At 42.7% G+C, this 18,940-nt stretch overlaps 1 protein-coding gene across 2 annotated transcripts in view; it reads left to right on the top strand.

The window, feature by feature from the left end:
• Positions 1-11,727, top strand: part of timm50 (translocase of inner mitochondrial membrane 50 homolog (S. cerevisiae)) — a 41,747-nt gene extending 30,020 nt beyond the window's left edge. For both annotated transcript variants that reach the window (XM_074640990.1, XM_074640989.1), the window contains 7 exons: positions 200-258; positions 1,340-1,459; positions 3,670-3,774; positions 4,984-5,082; positions 9,966-10,122; positions 10,673-10,779; positions 10,867-11,727. In XM_074640990.1, coding sequence (XP_074497091.1) covers positions 200-258; positions 1,340-1,459; positions 3,670-3,774; positions 4,984-5,082; positions 9,966-10,122; positions 10,673-10,779; positions 10,867-10,965 — 746 coding nt within the window. In that variant the 3' untranslated portion in view covers positions 10,966-11,727. The remainder of the gene's footprint in view (positions 1-199; positions 259-1,339; positions 1,460-3,669; positions 3,775-4,983; positions 5,083-9,965; positions 10,123-10,672; positions 10,780-10,866) is intronic.
• The last annotated feature ends 7,213 nt before the right edge of the window (positions 11,728-18,940 follow it).

The raw sequence follows: 18,940 nt of genomic DNA, 5'->3' as shown, positions 1-18,940 counted from the left end.
CACCTACGGGCAATTTAGAGTCCACAATTAACCTAACCTGCATGTCTTTGGACTGTGGGAGGAAACCGGAGTACCCGGAGAAAACCCACGCTAACACGGGGAGAACATGCAAACTCCACACATTAATTAATCATCTATTGTTTATTCCAGAGTCTTTTCTAGACATTTGTTGACGTGTTGTTTCCATTCTTCCTCTCAGATCCTCCCGTCGTCCAACAGTTGAAAAGAACCTTCAAATACTTCCAGGACTACAGACAGGTGAGTCCGACAGACATCCTGGACCGGGAATCTGGAGCGTCATAAGAAAAAAAGAAAATAACACGTAAAATTACTACTTTAGAATATTATGACTTTATTCTCATAATATCACGACCTCTTTTCTCGTAAAGTTATGACTTTATTCTCTAAATCTCAGGTTTATTTATTTTTCCTCCATGCGGCCCTAATACTCCGTCCTACCGTCGTACCATAGACCTACAACAATGATACATAAATATGAAAATGTAAACAAAAAAAAAGTTATTCATTTAAAAATGTCGTGGCCCTAATACTACAACAATGATACATAAATATGAAAATGTAAACAAGAAACAGTTAATCATTTCCATTTTAAAAACTCCACAGGGAGCCACTGGAGAGGAGCTGAAGAGACGCATGTTGCTGACCCCTGACCCCTGATATATACCAACGAACCATTAACCGAATAGTCGATTATTTGCGTCCAGCCCTATCTTCGTATAACTGCTTTATACGTGCAGTCATCCACATCATGAGATGTTTTCTGCTTCTTAACTTTCACTCTCACTCTTCTGTTACACTAATAGAAAAGGGCATTCACACACTTATTTCTTGTTTTGGATCTGAGTTACCAGAATGAATAGTAATGGTTTGAGTTACCGTGGAAAGAAAATGTAATTCATATGAGCCTTGTGCCAACCCCTAAACCAGTCATTCAGGATGTAGATTATAGTTTTGGGTTTTCCTCCACAGAGAATCCTGAATCTATATTCTGCAGACGTATCTTGATGTGGGCGTTTCCCTTCTTCCTGTTTGGGTTTTTCACAGCGATGATATCAGCTGATTTGGTCTCCTGTTAACAGATCAGATAGAACCTCAGGAATTTTCTCTGACTTGCCGACTTCCTCGTGTGAAGCTGAAATACATGTTTTAGTACACGGAGAACGAAACACCTTCCAACAGTTCATCAGAATGTGAACAGTTTCCTGTTTCGGTGTCAAGGTCACCTGCTTGACCTGCTGTGTCTCTCTCTCTCTCTCTCTGTCTCTCTCTCTCTGTGTGTGTGTTTGTGTGTTGTTGATGATGATGATGTCACGGTCAGATGATCATCGAGCCGACGAGCCCGAAGCTGCTGCCCGACCCCCTGAAGGAGCCGTACTACCAGCCTCCCTACACGCTGGTGCTGGAGCTCACCGACGTCCTGCTGCACCCGGAGTGGTCGGTACGTTTCCCCGCACACTTCACGCCTCTGACGCAGGATTTCTTTGTTGTCAATGTAGACGAGGTGAAGGCGCGCTCAAACGTGAGAGTGACACCTGTGCAGTGCGCAATGGCTGATAAAAGTAGTTCCACTTCTTAATCATTTTAGTGCAGGGCTACCCAGAGCTTTATTATCTGACCAACGTTACGACCAAGAACGTCACAACATCCAGTTGAAAGGTCAGCCAGTGACACGAACCACCTCCCAAGCACCTTGGATAAAAGGATGGTTGGCGTTTTCCACGTGTTTTCTTACTCCTTCTCTGTGCCTCCTCTGTTCCTCCTACGTGTTCTCTGACCACGTGATGGGTGACGGGGATAACGGAGCACATTTTCAGACGTAGTCGGACCTCCAACAAGCACTTTGGTGTTCACACACTGAGGCCTTAATGCTCTCTCCTACCTTTCACTACCACTCAAGTCAACTTTATTTATAAAGCCCGATATTACACATTACTAATTTACAATCTGCACAGCACATGACACCCTCTGTCCTTAGACTCTCGATTCGGATCAGGAAAAACCTTCCTTTTAATGTGGAAAAAATGGAAGAACGACCAAATGATTCCTCCGTTACTCCTCTAATATCTCTCTGCTCCTCTACAGTCTTTCACCAGTCAAGAATTATAATGAAGATAATCAGTTATATTTAATATAGAGATTATTATTTAGTGACACACTGGCATCATAGAACAAACAGAAGAAGAAAACAGGTAACAGTTAAAGATGAGAAGAAGAAGGAGAGGAGGTGAAGTTAATGGTTTTACGGGACAGGTGGAGGATATGGAGTGTGTGTCGACCACCACCTGTCGACTTGTCTTTTTGTCTGCTGAGACGCGCACACACACACACACACACACACACACACTGTCCTCCTACCTGACAGGTGTGCAGCAGCCGTAACTCGACACCTGCCGCCTGTTAAAACAGACAAACACACACTCAGGTAGCTTCACCTGCCCCCCCACTTCAACCTTCCTTCCTGTCACAGAAACACACACACAAACGTATCCAACTTGTACAAACACACTCTGCTTCCAGCTTTCTTCCCTTTCTCTAACAGCCGTGTGTACACACACACACACACACACACACACACAGAGTAACAGCTTCAACTGTCACCAACATTTTATAGCTGTACAGCTGCAGATGATCAACCAGAGTCCTCCGGGTCGGAACAGAAACTAAAGAACACACTGTGTAAAAACATCAGTCTGTTCACCGTACATATCCCGACCCACACTCAGGTTGTTGATGTTGTGTGTGTTTAACTGGAGCCGCAGCAAACAGGAGGCGACCTGAGTGGGAAAGGTCACGACCTCTGAGCGATTGACTGGAACTAAACAGCGGCGGTCCTGCTGCTACATGAGCTCTGTTTCCACCGCAGGAACTTTCCCCCTGAAACTAGGAACCTCGTTGCGTTTCCACCGCCGGGACCAGGGTCTAAATTAAGTTCCCAGGTTCCCGTCCCGTGGCCAGAACATATGTTTGGGGAGGATGGAAATAAATTTTGGAACGAATTTGGGACAAGAGTTGAAAGAAAAATCCCTGTTTTATTAGAATGAACGGTGATGAAAATGACTGCATGTTTTGTGTAGATCGTTGTAGTGTTGTGTAACCTACCGCCGGCCTCTGACCTCTGACCTCATGACAGCCACAGCGGCAACGGGAAATTATTTCCAAGTTAATGAGGTAAACTTTCAGACATAACAAGACATTTGAGGACGTCATCTTGGGCTTTGGGAAGAACTGATCCATGTTTTTTTACTTGATTTCATAGAGAAAATAATCAACGGATTAATTGAAATTGAAAATAATCATTAGTTGCAGCTCTGCTCTGAACAACAGCTTCATTTAACACGTGTTAAATAACACATCATCTCTTTTTCCCTCAAGGTTTCTAAGTTTACTAAATGTTTCTCACATTACTGTCGTGACCTGCCACAACGATCATCTGCTGGACAGCCTGTGGTACAATATATCATCATTAGTACGATTCTGTAGCTCCAACCAACGGTGTGGTTTACTCTTTATTATTAATAATAATCACAATATTCTGGTTTAGTTTGTATGTGATTTAATCCTCAAGGCCACAGTTTGATCTCAGGTTAAAGAGAAAGAGTCGATCACATCGATCTCTCCGAGTCACTGACTGGTTCTTTGTGTGTCCAGTTGTCGACAGGTTGGCGGTTTAAGAAGCGTCCGGGCATCGACTACCTGTTCCAGCAGCTCGCTCCGCTCTACGAGATTGTCATCTTCACCGCAGAGACCGGCATGGTGAGACACACGCACACGCACACACACACACCCACACACACACACACACACACACACACACACACACACACACACACACACACACTTTAGATAATGTGTGTTTATCAGTGAATAAGCCCTCAGAGGTTTCTCTGTCATGCTGATGTGAGCTGACTTCTGTTTGATCAGATCAGATCTTTTTGTGTTTAATGTCGTCAGGAGCAGAAAGCTGCCCGAGGAAACACGGCGGTTTAATAATGATGAGCGCTCTTCAGTGTTCTAGTTTAGTTAGAAATGTTTGTAGAGTCTCTGAAGGTAAATCTGATCTTAGTCCCACAGAAGTTATTTTTTTAATACCAACTTTCAAAGAAAAGAAGCTGCAGAAGTTTTAGTCTGATGTTAGTTAACATTAACAAGGTAAAACTCTTAAAGGATTAGTTAGACATTTTGGGAAACATGCTTAATACATGCAGGCTTTGTTACTGGCAGTTAGATAATAATAATAATAATCTTTATTGTCCATAAATGTGGAAATTTACCTTCGGCTTCACTGGTTGGATAATTCACATCATAGTAAATCACAACAATAAATAGCACAACGTGCAGTAAATCACAGTAAATACATTAAATAGCAGCGGATCTATAGAGTCTTTTTATAAATTCTTTATAAAGAGGATAATAATAATATATATATATATATATATATATATCCACCTCCCAGCACCTCTAAAGAGTGTGTTTAGTGTGAACACATCAAGTGAGGAGTAGCAACAGGCAGATTATTGGTATTAAACAGTCATTTGTTTTGAGTCACCTCTACAGTCTCTTGTTCTGGTCTTTGAGATGCTAACGGAGCCGTCAGGCAGCTCGCCGCTCTGTTTGTGTGTGAAGTGTGTCGACTTGTTTACAGTCGTCTGAAGGCCACAAACACACACGTAGACATCAGTTCTGTTTGCAAAAGACCAAATGTGTTGTTGTTTTTAACCGGCGAGAGACAGCAGTAGTAATATGCTCCATATTTGTGAATTAAAATCATATTGTTAGTGTACCTGTGGTCCCCGCAGACCTCCATACCGCCGACGGCGCTTCAGAGAGCCAGCCAGCTGGAATCTTTTTACTGAGAAACTTGAATTTGACTCAAAAACAACTAATGTCGTCTGTTTAAATGAGTTGAAAACACAGTTTTCCGGTGTGTTATGTCTGATTTTATCTTTGTTATCTTCTGTCCAGACGGCGTATCCTCTGATCGACAGCATCGACCCTCAGGGGTTCGTCATGTATCGCCTCTTCAGAGATGCAACGCACTACATGGAGGGGCATCATGTTAAGGTACGATGTGTATTTTTGTGTTTGCTGCAAGTTTGATGTGTGAAGGAAATGTTTCACTACTGAATCAGAGACGGAGGTCAAAGACTGTTTCTCTGCTTCATCTTCTGACGTTTAAAAGAAGCTCAGGTGAGTCGTATCAGGCTCTTAAGAAACCTTCAGTTGACGTCACGGAGACTACGTCCATGTTTTATACAGCCTATGGAGAGGACACGTAGAGTAGATTGTAAGAAACAAGGTGTGTAATCATTTAAAAAAAAAAAAAAAACATTAACAAAAATAATAAAGAAAAATATATTTTTATGTTTTTAATATTTAAATATATATTTAATATTTTTAAAAATGTATATATGTATATCAAATAATATAATATAAATATCTTTTATTATTTTTTATTATCTTTTTCCACTTTGTTGTAGATTTAGCTGTTTTTAATATTTAAATATATATATTTTATATATATAATATAAATATGTTTTTATTATTATTTCTTATATTTTTCCACTTTGATGTAGATTTTGCTGTTTTTAATATTTAAATATATTATATATATATATATCTATATAGATATATATATAATAAACATTTTTTATGTTTTTAAATGTACCAGTTAAACAAACTGTGATCATTCAAAATATTATTAATTGCATTAAAAGTTGATGATAATAAACACTGCCTTTAGTTTATTATTAAAACTTCTTTACCACTAAATCTTGTTTTCTGAATAAAGAATCGTGTGTTTCTTTAAATAAATCCAAAGCTGCTCTGTAGTTTCTTCATGTATTAAATAAAGTTGATAAAACACCTGTAACGGGCTGCATGAACCCCCGTGTCTCATCTCCAGAGCTGCCTTCTGCTGCTGCCATTGATTTCTTCCTCCTCCTCCCCTTCCTCCCCTTCCTCCTCGTCCTCCTCCTCCTCCTCCTTCTCCTCCTCCTCCTTCTCCTCCTCACCACAATAGTCCTCCCTCCTCCCCTCTCAGGCCTCATTAACCCATCGCTCCCCTCTTCCTCTTATCTCACCTCCCTCCTTCACCCCTACCTTCCTTTCCTCCCCTCCTCTCTCATTTCCTTTGCTCCATTTCTTTAACTCCCTCCTTCATGTTTCCCCTCCCTCCCTCCTTTCTTCCTCCCCTCCTCCCTCCTCCTCCTCTTCCTTCTGTCTCCCTCCAACTGTCATCTCTGGGTTTTTATTGACGAACAGTCTGGAGGTTTTTAAGGAGCTGGTTAACCTACTTCCACACTTATCGTCTCATCTCCATGACGCCAAGGCGGCGCTGAATGCAACAGATGCTGAGGGAGAGTTATTAATGCTCCATATGCTGAGGGAGAGTCCGAGATGCTGCATATGTCAAAGAGAAAGTTAGTAAATGATCATTTATGGATGTGCATTTTCTGCCAGCTACCATTATAATCCAGATACTGTGGACAGAGTTCAGAAAGTCTGTAACATGCACACAAAAACACAAAAACACAAAACACTGTGAGCAGTTTCAGTGGTTTTGTAATGTGCAAAACGTCTGTCCTCCAAAGTCCCTACTGGGGACGTCACAAGAACCGATACTCAGGTACCGAGTCGATGAGAAAGTTCTGAAAACGTGACGTTCTGCTGCAGCACTGCAGGTACCGTCAGGGCTCGAGACTATAACGGCGTCCCGAGAGCTAGTTAACGTTAGCTAACTGTTAGCTCCGTGCAGGACTACAGGCTACTAACAGCTAACACTAACTAGCTCTCGTCCTGCAGATTTCAACACGGTACCATTGATTTACATTATGATGCGTTCAGGCGCTATTCAGTAGAAATGAGAAGAAATCGTGGGCTTTTGCTGACGGTTGTCGGGCGGGGTGTTTGCTAACGGCTGAGTTGGCGTTTTAATTTGAAAAACCCAGAAAAGCCCTTTAACAACAAGGAGGATCAAAGTTGATGCAGCAGAACCTGCGGAGATATCGTCTTTTTATTTCATTCCACACGTTCTTCCCCCTCGTCAAAACCTGGCGCCTACGTTACCCACAATGCAACTCTTCCTCTGACAGTTGGGTTCAGAGATTCAGGTGTGTTGTGCTAGTTAGCAGAGATGAGCAGCGGGTTACAGAGGTCTCACTCCTTTCTAACTCCACACCTCCAGATTTCATTTACTTTTCAAACTTTTCCGACGTTTATCAGACAGACGGCAGCATTCTGAGGGTCGTCTACCAGTCCTCCTTTTCTCTTCTCTTAGCTAGAATAATATTAATTCCTCCTGATGCCGCGGCGCGTCGACCGTCCTCACCCTCTCATAAACCTGACCAACATGCAGCTATTGTTTTGCTGCCCTGCATCTGAGCGTCAGACGTCTTATTGTTTGTTGGCTGTTGTTGCCGGGATAGGAAACACAACACAACAGCCTGCTGTCCATGTAGACTTCACTGTCAGGAGGTTTAATGGAGACAAAGTGGGTTTCATCTAAAACTGTAGAGTTCAAGAGACAATGACTTAATTACACCGCTTATATTTATTTATTTATTTATTTATTTATGAATAACACAACACACACACATGCTGCCTTTTTAGCTAGAAATGACACCGTGGATCATTAATTTTAATAAACTAACAAAACAAACAAATGTAAAAACATATATAAACATAATTACAACATGAAATAATATTTAAATCTTAATCTCTCAGAGGAAAGTCAGCAGTTTTAGGTTGCGTTGTAGATTTGCAGATAAATATTGAACTAAAAATAAACAATGAATAAAATTAAATACACAGATTGGTAAAAGTAAAATTGTCTTATGCTGTGTTCACACCGAACGCAAAGCCAGTTTTCACCTCACGTTACTCGAGACGCGCCGGAGAGGAAGTGTTTATTTCCACTGTTTCATCAACCATGGTTGAAATTATGCTTTGTACATGTTGTGTAAGTCCCAGATACGTCGTCGTGTCTGGGTTCATACATCATCCGGCGGTACACACAGCTCTGAATTTCACCGCCTTCTCCAGGAACTGTGTCTGGATGACGGTCACTTCCTGCCTGCGCTACTTGAGACTAAAATAAACAGATTGTACTGTGATTTATCGCAATAAACGGATCAAAATGATGCTGAATTAACTACATCCTGATACAGATTTGTAAAAAGTCTGAATCTATGCTTTGTCAGGTCTGTCCGCGAAACGACAAGCAAACGACTGTTAAAATGCTTGTTTTCTGAATGGAGTCTGGATCAATCGGGGCGATGCTCTGCAGCGTCTGCTCCTCACAGCTGTAGATGTTCCTCACATCACAGCGGTTGATGTTCCTCACAGCGGTAGATGTTCCTCACAGCGGTAGATGTTCCTCACATCACAGCGGTTGATGTTCCTCACAGCGGTAGATGTTCCTCACATCACAGCGGTAGATGTTCCTCACATCACAGCGGTTGATGTTCCTCACAGCGGTAGATGTTCCTCACAGCGGTAGATGTTCCTCACAGCGGTAGATGTTCCTCACATCACAGCGGTAGATGTTCCTCACAGCGGTAGATGTTCCTCACAGCGGTAGATGTTCTTCACAGCGGTAGATGTTCCTCACAGCGGTAGATGTTCTTCACAGCGGTAGATGTTCATCACAGCGGTTGATGTTCCTCACAGCGGTAGATGTTCCTCACAGCGGTAGATGTTCCTCACAGCGGTAGATGTTCCTCACATCACAGCGGTTGATGTTCCTCACAGCGGTTGATGTTCCTCACAGCGGTAGATGTTCCTCACAGCGGTAGATGTTCCTCACATCACAGCGGTTGATGTTCCTCACAGCGGTAGATGTTCCTCACAGCGGTAGATGTTCCTCACAGCGGTAGATGTTCTTCACAGCGGTAGATGTTCCTCACAGCGGTAGATGTTCCTCACAGCGGTAGATGTTCTTCACAGCGGTAGATGTTCCTCACAGCAGTAGATGTCGCTTCTGTTTCTACTCTCCAAACAGAGATCTGCAGCCACAGATGTCTCCTGTCAATAACATCACAGGGCAGATTTGACGAGAGGCATTTTCCGACTAATTCCTTCATTCACAGAGAACAGAGAGAGAAGATGTCGGGGCGCGACCTTTCATTGATGGAATCCTGTGACTTCATTACATGTGCAGAGCATGTGTGCTGCTAAATACAGACATCTCTAACTGTCGTCTTAGCTAGTCACAATGAGGTTGTAGATATCTGGAATAAGAACTCTGACTAGTCACAATGACGTTACCACTAGTCAAAACAAGTGTGGATATCTCTAATGTTAATTCATGGTAATCAAACTTAGGGTGCGTGCGTGCGTGCGTGCGTGCGTGCGTGCGTGCGTGCGTGCGTGCGTGCGTGCGTGCGTGCGTGCGTGTGTGTGCAGACAGTTCAGTTTAGGTTATAGCCTCAAACACACACTGAAGGGAAGACAGATGCCTTTTATTCATTGGCTGTGAGGAGGATGGACGGATGTGTCCGCTGGGGTTTGCACACACACACACACACACACACATGCGCACGCACGCACGCACGCACAGAGCAGTGTTTGGGTGGGGGGGGCTGGGCGCCAGATGAGCGTGGTGATAGAGACAACGAGCAGCGTCCCTCTCCATCTGTCTCACACACTAATAGTCACCAGCTGGAGCCACCAGAGAAAGTGTTTTAATTAGAATATTGAGGATGATTCAGATGATAAAGTGTGTTTGATTAAGACTTAAGCAGCTCAACGAGGTCCTGCAGCTCATGTTGAGGAGGAGGAGGAGGAGGAGGAGGAGGAGGAGGAGGAGGAGGAGGAGGAGGAGGAGGAGGAGGAGGAGGAGGAGGAGGAGGAGGATTCAAACTAACCCTTTTATTTAGTTGTGATGTGATTTTAAAGGTCCCATCCGTATGTTTCTGAACCCCCGTCTCTCTCTCTTGTGTGTCCAGGACGTGTCCTGTCTGAACCGGGACACCAGTAAGGTGATCGTGGTGGACTGTAAGCGGGAGGCGTTCAGCCTGCAGCCCTTCAACGGCATGGCTCTGAAGAAGTGGGACGGAAACTCAGAGGACCGGACGCTCTACGACCTCGCCAACTTCCTCAAGAGTAAGACGCCAGACGAGACGTTCAGGGTCCATCGGCTCGTAGTTGTTGCACTTTATTTAGTTTATTTTATTTAGTTTGTAGAAACAAAAACATCTTCTCATCTCGCCTCAGAAAGAAGCATGAAGCGCTCATCTGTTGTGTTTATGTACAGAGATGCTTTTAGTGTCGACGTCATGAATGTTAGCTGGAGGCTAACGCTAGCAGTGTCCTCTGTGTTGTTGTCTGAATCCAGATCTCAGACATTAGAGATGAGTAACTGATTGGAGCTCTAGAGCTACAATATCAGAGAAGCGTTTCAGAGACGGAGAGAAATTATGCTAATCTATTAGCATCCCTTTCTCTCCGTCTCTGAAACGCTTCTCTGATGTTGTCCGACTCTCTTTGTGACTGACTTTACTGAAGGAGAGTTAACTAGAGACATCCACAGATTTATACGCCCTCAGTTTGTCTTTACATTCTGCCGCTGGCCTCCAGCCAGAGCGGGCGTTAGCTAGCTGGTCGTCTTGTAATGATCCGTATAAATCAAACTGCTTGTGTTCCTCTCTGGCAGCCATCGCTCTGAGCGGCGTGGACGACGTGCGCTCGGTGTTGGAGAACTACGCTCTGGAAGACGACCCCATCGACGCCTTCAAACGCCGACAGGCTCAGCTGGCGCTGGTAGGAGGAGAAATCAAACGCACCCTGTGTTCTGTTTGGTTGTTTGGTTGTTTGGTTTAATAGTGTCTCCGTCCGTCCGTCCGTCAGGAGGAGGAGCAGCGTCTGGCCGAGCTCTCCCAGCAGAAGAAACAGGGACTGTCTCTCGGCTCCATCGCCTCGCGGTTCTGGCGCTCCAAACAGCAGTGAGGCCCCGCCCCCACCCTCTCACACGTCCACCAATCGCAGCCCGGCTCGCCATCTGCGTCGAGGGGAGGGGCCAGAGGAGAGGCGGGGGGGAGAGACCTGCGTCCCTGCAACCAATCATGTCTCAGTTGGCGGGAACATTGTCCGTCCTCTGCACCAATGAGAGGCACTTCCTGTTCTTTTGGAGGCGGGGCGTCGGCGGCCCCGCTCTCGTTGGATGTCACCTGACGCGTATCTAAGCTGCTGATTGGTTAAAAAAAGAAAAACAAGAGACGGAGGATCCAGGTCAGGATAAACTCTTGTTGTTGGCGGTTTGGAGGCTGATCTGAGATCAGCGCTGCTATCGCCACTCCAGCTGTGGATCGGCCCCGCCCGCTCACAGGATCTGACCTGAGATCAGCGGCGCTCCCGTACCGCACCTCCAGAATGTCTATTTAATTGTATTTCCTGTTCCTCTCTGTGTGTGTGTGTCAGACTGGCTGCCGGAGACGACGTTAAAATAATGAATATTGTTTATAAGAAATAAAGATTAAACAGGAAGTAGTGTTCCTGAGAGTTTATTCAGCGTGTCAGATCGTCGGCGTCGTCCGGCGGCGGTGGCGGCGTGGACGGGTGATCGCCTCGGCTTGTGGCCGCGGTGAAGACTGGACTGGTGGAGAAGCGAAGATCCCTCCTCGTCTCTCATTTACACACAAGGATCAGTCTGTTCTGTATTTTTCTTATTGTCAACAAATCCCATAAAAAAAAAAAGACTCAAACCAACAACGTGTTAGTCCGTCCCTCATTACTGTCTGACTTCCTGTCTGCAGCTCCAAGCACATTGGTTCCTACTGATGACGTACATCTGTAAAAACATTCATTTGAAAAAATAAAGGCTCAGTAACTAACAAAGGCTAAACGCCAACAAATATGGATTGAAGAAAATATTTAGTTATTGTATACACATTAAACAGTGTGTGTTGGAGGATTTAATGTTTCTTTCTTCTTTTTGTGAAATTTTAATTTAATTCTCTGAACTCTCGTCCTGTTCTCTCTCACTCCTCCGGAGAGAACAACCATCCAAAAAAGTTTGTTCTATCAAAGTGTAGAACTGGATTTTTTGCTCAACAGGATTGATTTCCAGTCTTCCCAGGTATCTGAACTATTTTAATTGTTTTTACTGCTGTTTACGACCAGGCCATTTCTTTGCCGTTCCCCATTAAAACTGGATTTACACTCGTTTAAGATGGTTTTATATTAAATAGTATTTCACTCAAACCATCCTGTTCTCTACAGGACAAACTAATGTCGAATAATGTTCAATAAATAACTCATTTACTCGTCTTTCTGAGTAATTGAGCACTTCAACTTGTAAGATTTTAACTGAAAGTTTAAGCATCATTTTAATAATATTATTTTTTATGGAGCACAAAAGAAGACTAAATTAATTTAATTTGTTTATTTTTTCCTCCTCAGGTTTACGTCTCCAACCAGCAGATGTTAAAGAAACAGTTTGATTTGAGGGTAAAAAGGGAACACGTGTCGTTTTTCTGTATATTTTCATTAACAGGAAAACAAAAGACCAAACTTCAGGAATCTGGATCTCATCCTGGGATTTAAGAGAAACCCCGCGGAGCCTGGAGAGTCGAGACCTGTAAATCTGTTGTTCTTGTCCCCTCTCGGTTGGACTCCTGCTCCTCCACCACCAACACCACCCATCTGTGAAGGTGTCGGGACACTTAACACCTCGCCTCATCGGCCTGGTATGGAAACCAGGTCCTGGTCTGTGACCAGAGGGCATCATGGGAAACGGCAAATCTTGTGTTGGCACAAATAAATAAGAACACCACACCTCAACCTGCAGATCTGGATCTGAACCAGACACACGAGTTCAGTCTGACATACAAACAGATCAGAGTCCAATACCGACAGCAAGTTAAAATAATGTCAATATTATTATTATTATTATATAAAAATACTAACCTACAAAATGGAAATTGAGATTTTTTTTATAATTTTCACTTTGTTAATATGACAAATTATATGATGAAAAAAATCAAATAATGGAATACTAATTTATAATTATGATTTTTTCACTTTTTCAGAATTTTTCAAATATTTTACTTTGCTTCCCATATTTTTATTAATTTTATCTTTTTAAAACTTTGTTTCGTTTTTTGAAGTGGCCTTAGTTTTTACTTTGCATTCCATTATTTTGATTTATTTAAAAAAAAAATGTACTTGCCGTTTTTTTTTTTACTTTGTACCTTATGTTTTTTATCCATTCAAATTTTTACTGTCAATATTTTTACTTTGCATCTCATATTTTTGATTTATTTAAACTTTTTTTTTTAAGTTGCCTTCGTTTTTTTCGTTGTATCCACTGTTTTTATTTATTAAAATGTTACAAAGTCAACATTTTTATTTTGTATCCTGTATTTTTGATTTATTTAAACTTTTTAACTTGCCTTTTTTTTATTTGCATCCCATGCTTTTTATTCTTATTTTACAGTTAACATTTTTACTTTTTTTCCTGTATTTTTTTTTTTTTTTTTTCATAACTTGCCTTAGTTTTTACTTTGCATCCCATAATTTATAATTTATTTAAACTTTTTTTTAACTTGCATTTTTTTTAATTTTGTATCCTGTATTTTTTTAGCTGATTTTTTTTATTATTTATTTGAACTTTTTTTTTTTCTAAGTTGCCTTAGTTTTTAGTTTTTATCCAATTTCTTTTACTTCTTTTAACTTTATTTAAAGTTGCCTTACTTTTTACTTTCTATCTCGTATTTTTGATTTATTTGAATTTTTACAAAGCCAGAATTTTACCTTGTATTTCATCATTTTAACTCAAGTCAGATATTTTATTTTATTTTTCATATTTTTGACAATTCTTTACGTTAACTTTTTGTCTCATAATTTTGATTTCATATGTAAAAAAAAAAATTATCCTTTTCATCTCCATAATTTTGATTTGGAGGAAGTCAGGATTTAAGACTTTGAAGGTCATAAATTGATGAAATAAAATAAACAGTTGATTCATAAAATCTCCCACCTTTGACTCACCTAAAGTATTTTTTAATTATTTCCACTTGTATCTTTGTTTCCTGTAGCTGCCGATCAACGCAGAGAGAATATCAGTGAAGATGGCGAGGACGCCGTCCATCATGTGCGACCCTGTGATGATGTCACTGAGCATGTTGGAGGTATAACTGCAGTCAGAGGTCAGCAGCTACTGTGAACGTCTCCATACTGTGGCGTAGTGTCAGGGGGACATGAAGGGTCAGAGGTCACAGCATGAGGAGCTGTTGACCCGCTCAGATGTCCCTCTGCTGTTTAATCACAGCTAAAGAGTCCCATGAGGACGTCCTGGATAAATAATAAATATATGAATAATATTCACCAAAGTTCAAACACAAAGAGTCCGGCCGTAAGCGTCTGCAGGCGGATCTGAGGACCGATTTAAAGGTTTAAAACAAAACAGATTAGTGGCTGAATCTTCTTTATTTTTCCAGGTTGGGAGAGTCGGAGGAGGAGAAGCAGCTCAGGAGGGTTTCAGAGGAGGAGAAGCAGCTCAGGAGGGTTTCCAGCTGAGTCCGGAGGAGTTTATGGAGGCTCATCCAGCTCAGAGATTAACAGTGAAATGCTGTGATGTTTATTTACAGATTAGAAGTCAGAAGACAGACGGAGATCTCCCACTCTGGATCAAATAACAGATTATTAGAACGGTAGTAAAACTTTAGCAGATAACTTCTGATAGAGCGAAGAAAAACTTCTTAAACAATGAAATATTCTCAATGTTTCTGCTGTTGTTTCTATCAGTATCAGTATTTATTTATTTATTTATTTGTTTGTTTATTTATTTATTTATTTATTTATTTATTTATTTATTATTTATTTTTAATTCCTTCCTTAGTATTACAACCTAGTTATTATTATTAATATTAATATTATTATTATTATTATTATTATACTGTATATAAAAAAACAAGTTATGGCGTCAAAATAAAATGTAAATGTAATGTGAAAGTAAATGTGAAGTATGAGCAACAAAATGTGTATATAATGTATGAAAAATAAAGATAAATAATGCTGAACAAAGTGTTATATATATAAATATATATATATATATATTTACTATATCATGTCATTATTATTACTGATGCAACAACATTTTAAGATTGTATCTGCTGGAGGTGAAGACAATTTTACATACTTAATTTATTATACTGCACCATATTGAATAAACTGATCACAGGTTTTCTATTTAAAATCTGAATCTGTCAGATAAATGTAGTGCAGTAAGAAGTATCTGAGGTGTAGAGTAGAAGTATAAAGTAACATGAGAATACTTAGGTAAAGTATATTAAGTTAATAAGTACAGCCTACAGTGAGTATAAGTATGAGGTTGAATGTGATCTCGTGTATTTTCATGCAGCTGCTGAATCTCTTTGATGTGAACAGATGTTAATACTGGGTGCGTACACGCGCGCGTGTCCTCGCGCCTTTTGGGTTGATTCTGATGTTAATGACGCAGTTTGACAGAAGCGCGTGAAACGAGAGAACAAGTGGCGGGAGGGGGGGGGATTCACACCTTCACCCTCCTCTTCCTCAACCGACACACGACCACGAGCCAAAACCCTTAATGATGCACGAGGCTGTGTGTGTGTGTGTGTGTGTGTGTGTGTGTGTGTGTGTGTGTGTTGATAGCAGTTTGGGAATTAAACAGAATTATCAACATCATCAACTAAACTGTCAGTGAGAAACTGACTATTTACTCTGTAAGGAGGAGGAGGAGGAGGAGGAGGAGGAGGAGGAGGAAGAGGAAGAAGTGAGGAGGAGGAGGAGGAGGAGGAGGAGGAAGAGGAAGAAGAAGAATTGAAAAGGAGAAGGAAGAAGAAGAAAAACTGAGGTGGAGAAGGAGGTAGAAGAAGTGAGAAGGAGGAGGAGGAGGAGGAAGAAGAAAAATTAGGAGGAAGAGGAAGAAGTGAGGAGGAGGAGGAGGAGGAAGAAGAAGTGAGGAGGAGGAGGAGGAGGAGGAGGAAGAAGAAGAAAAACTTAGGAGGAAGAGGAAGAAGTGAGGAGGAGGAGGAGGAGGAAGAAGAATTGAGGAGGAGGAGGAGGAAGAAGAAGAAAAACTTAGGAGGAAGAGGAAGAAGTGAGGAGGAGGAGGAGGAGGAGGTAGAAGAAGTGAGGAGGAGGAGGAGGAGGAGGAGGAAGAAGAAGAAAAACTTAGGAGGAAGAGGAAGAAGTGAGGAGGAGGAGGAGGAGGAAGAAGAATTGAAAAGGAGGAGGAAGAGGAGGATGAAGAAATGAATAGGAGGAAGAAGAAGAAGTGAGGAGGAAACGGAAGATGAAGAAGAAGAAGAAGTCAAGAGGAGGAGGAAGATGAAGAAGTGAAGAGGAAGAGGAGGGAATATCTGCTGAATATTAAAATGTGAAACTCTTTAAGGTGAATAAATCCCATCAGTTGTTTAATTATAAATATTGATTCTATAACTTCTTTCTGGTTTATTTGTCAACACTTTAAATGAGCTCAGTAATCTATATTTACATATTTAGGCTTATTATTTATTAATTATGAGAGATGGATCTGTGACTGAGAGCCACACGTGACTCTATTTATTTATGTTTAATAACTTCCTCGGCTTCCAGCACACGGCTGAGATTATACTTCTGTTTGCAGTTCAGATGTTATTATTATTTTTAATTATTATTAATTCAGATTTGGTTGATTTTCTCTGTTTTCTAGTTCAATGTGCTTCATCTTCATCTTCATCGAACGCTGGTGTCCTCTGTGTTCCCTCTTAAAGGTCCTATATCGTGCTCATTTTTAGATTCATACTTGAATTTTGTGTTTCTACTATAGAACATGTTTACATGCTGTAATGTTCAAAAAAAAATGATGTTTTCCTCATACTGTCTGCCTGAATATACCTGTGTTCACCCCTCTGTCTGAAACGCTCCGTTTTACTGCATTTTGACGGAATTGACAATCTCACTTTTTTATAATATGGGACCTTTAAGGTGTGAAGATGTGAAGATGTGAAGGGTGTGAAGGGTGTGAAGATGTGAAGGTGTGAAGGGTGTGAAGGGTGTGAAGGTGTGAACGGCAGCAGCTTTATGACTCCAGCAGCTCCGAGATGTTTAACATGTTAACAGACTGCTGGGACAGAAACCCGTCACCTTCAGGATGAACTCAACTCAAGTCAGTTATATTTGTTTTGCCCAAAATCACAAATCCCATCGCCCCGTCTCATCGGAGGAAAAACTCCCTAAAGACCCTTTAACAGGGAAACAATGTTCTAAAGAAGAAGGTGCTGAGTAAGAGATGATGTAATCTCTCTAACCATAGAACGCCGTGATCCACCACACCGTTTGTTTCTGCTCACGTCTGTTCAGGTGTCGTTCTTCACACCTGATGAGCTCCACTCTGTTCACACCTCTCAGGACACTTTCCCACGGCTCTGTCCTCTCATCTTCCTCCTCCTCTTCCTCCTCCTCCTCCTCCTCTTCCTCTTCCTCTTCCTCCTCCTCCCTCCTCCTCCTCCCTCCTCCTCCTCCTCCTCTCTTCCTTCTCTCTTCTCCTCCTCCTCCTCCTCCTCCTCCTCCTCCCTCCTCCTCCTCCTTCTCCTTCTTCCTTCTCCTCCTCCTCCTCCTCCTCCTCTCATCTTCCTCCTCCTCCTCCTCCTCCTCTCACCTTCCTCCTCTTCCTTCCTCTTCCTCCTCCTCCTCCTCCTCCTCCTCCTCCTCCTCCTCCTCCTCCTCCTCCTCACCTTCCTCTTCTTCCTCTCCTCTCCTCCTCCTCCTCCTCACCTCCTCCTCCTCTTCTTCCTTATCCTCCCTCTTCCTCCCTCCTCCTCCTCCTCCTCTCATCTTCCTCCTCCTCCTCCTCCTCTCACCTTCCTCCTCTTCCTCCTCTTCCTCCTCCTCCTCTTCCTCCTCTTCTTCCCTCCTCCTCTTCCACTCATATTCCTCCACTTTCCCCCTCCTCCTCACCTTCCTCCTCTTCCTCTTCCTCCTCTTTCTCCTCCTCCTCCTCCCACTCACCTTCCTCCTCTTCCTCCTCTTTCTCCTCCTCCTCCTCCTCCTCCTCCTCCTCCTCTCACCTTCCTCCTCTTCCTCCTCTTCCTCCTCCTCCTCTTCCTCCTCTTTCTCCTCCTCCTCTTCCACTCATATTCCTCCTCTTTCCCCCCCTCCTCCTCACCTTCCTCCTCCTCCTCCTCCTCCTCTCACCTTCCTCCTCTTCCTCTTCCTCCTCTTTCTCCTCCTCCTCCTCCACTCATATTCCTCCTCTTTCCCCCCCCTCCTCCTCACCTTCCTCCTCTTCCTCCTCCTCCTCCTCACATTCTTCCTCCTCACCTTCCTCCTCCTCCTCCTCCTCCTCCTCACATGCCACGCGCCATGTGTCCTCTCACCTGAACAGAAGCTCGTGTCGCCTCTCTTCGGGACCATTTGGGCGCGTGTTGGAGGACAAACGGTGTCCTCTCACCTCCACGCGCCGCGTGACGCACCAAAGGTGACAGAGTCCTTTTGTGAAGCTGATAAACATCTAGAGGGCACGCGCACCTGTCCATCCAGAGCAGGAGGAGGCGCGTGGCGTGGAGGAGGAAGAGGAGGTGGGGGGTCAGATCGGATCGATCAGCAGCAGATGGCTGGTGATTGAATCTGTGCATATTGTCGTCTGATGGCTGATGCTTCCTGGTGTTTTGTGCACGCGCCCCCCTCGTGCTCTCCAGGGAGCGGACGCTGCACGTGCTGAGCAGGTATCTGATGATGGACGGGCGCGTGCGTTAGCTTAATGATCATTAATATTAATCAATGAGATAAAGAGAAACAGATGTAGAATATAAGAGCATCTGTTGTCTTTACCTGCGGAGCTCCTTCAGGTAGAAACACCTGCTGGATGTCTGAGCGCGAGGACAACTTTCATTCATTGTTTATGTTGTTTATGGTCCGCGTGCATCTTTATATCATGTTATTATTATTATTATTCATC

The sequence above is a fragment of the Sebastes fasciatus genome, chromosome 7 (genome assembly GCF_043250625.1).
Source record: "Sebastes fasciatus isolate fSebFas1 chromosome 7, fSebFas1.pri, whole genome shotgun sequence".
Taxonomy (NCBI): domain Eukaryota; kingdom Metazoa; phylum Chordata; class Actinopteri; order Perciformes; family Sebastidae; genus Sebastes; species Sebastes fasciatus.
The sequence above is the reverse complement of the archived record's forward strand: the minus strand, read 5'-3'. Positions and strand labels throughout refer to the sequence as shown.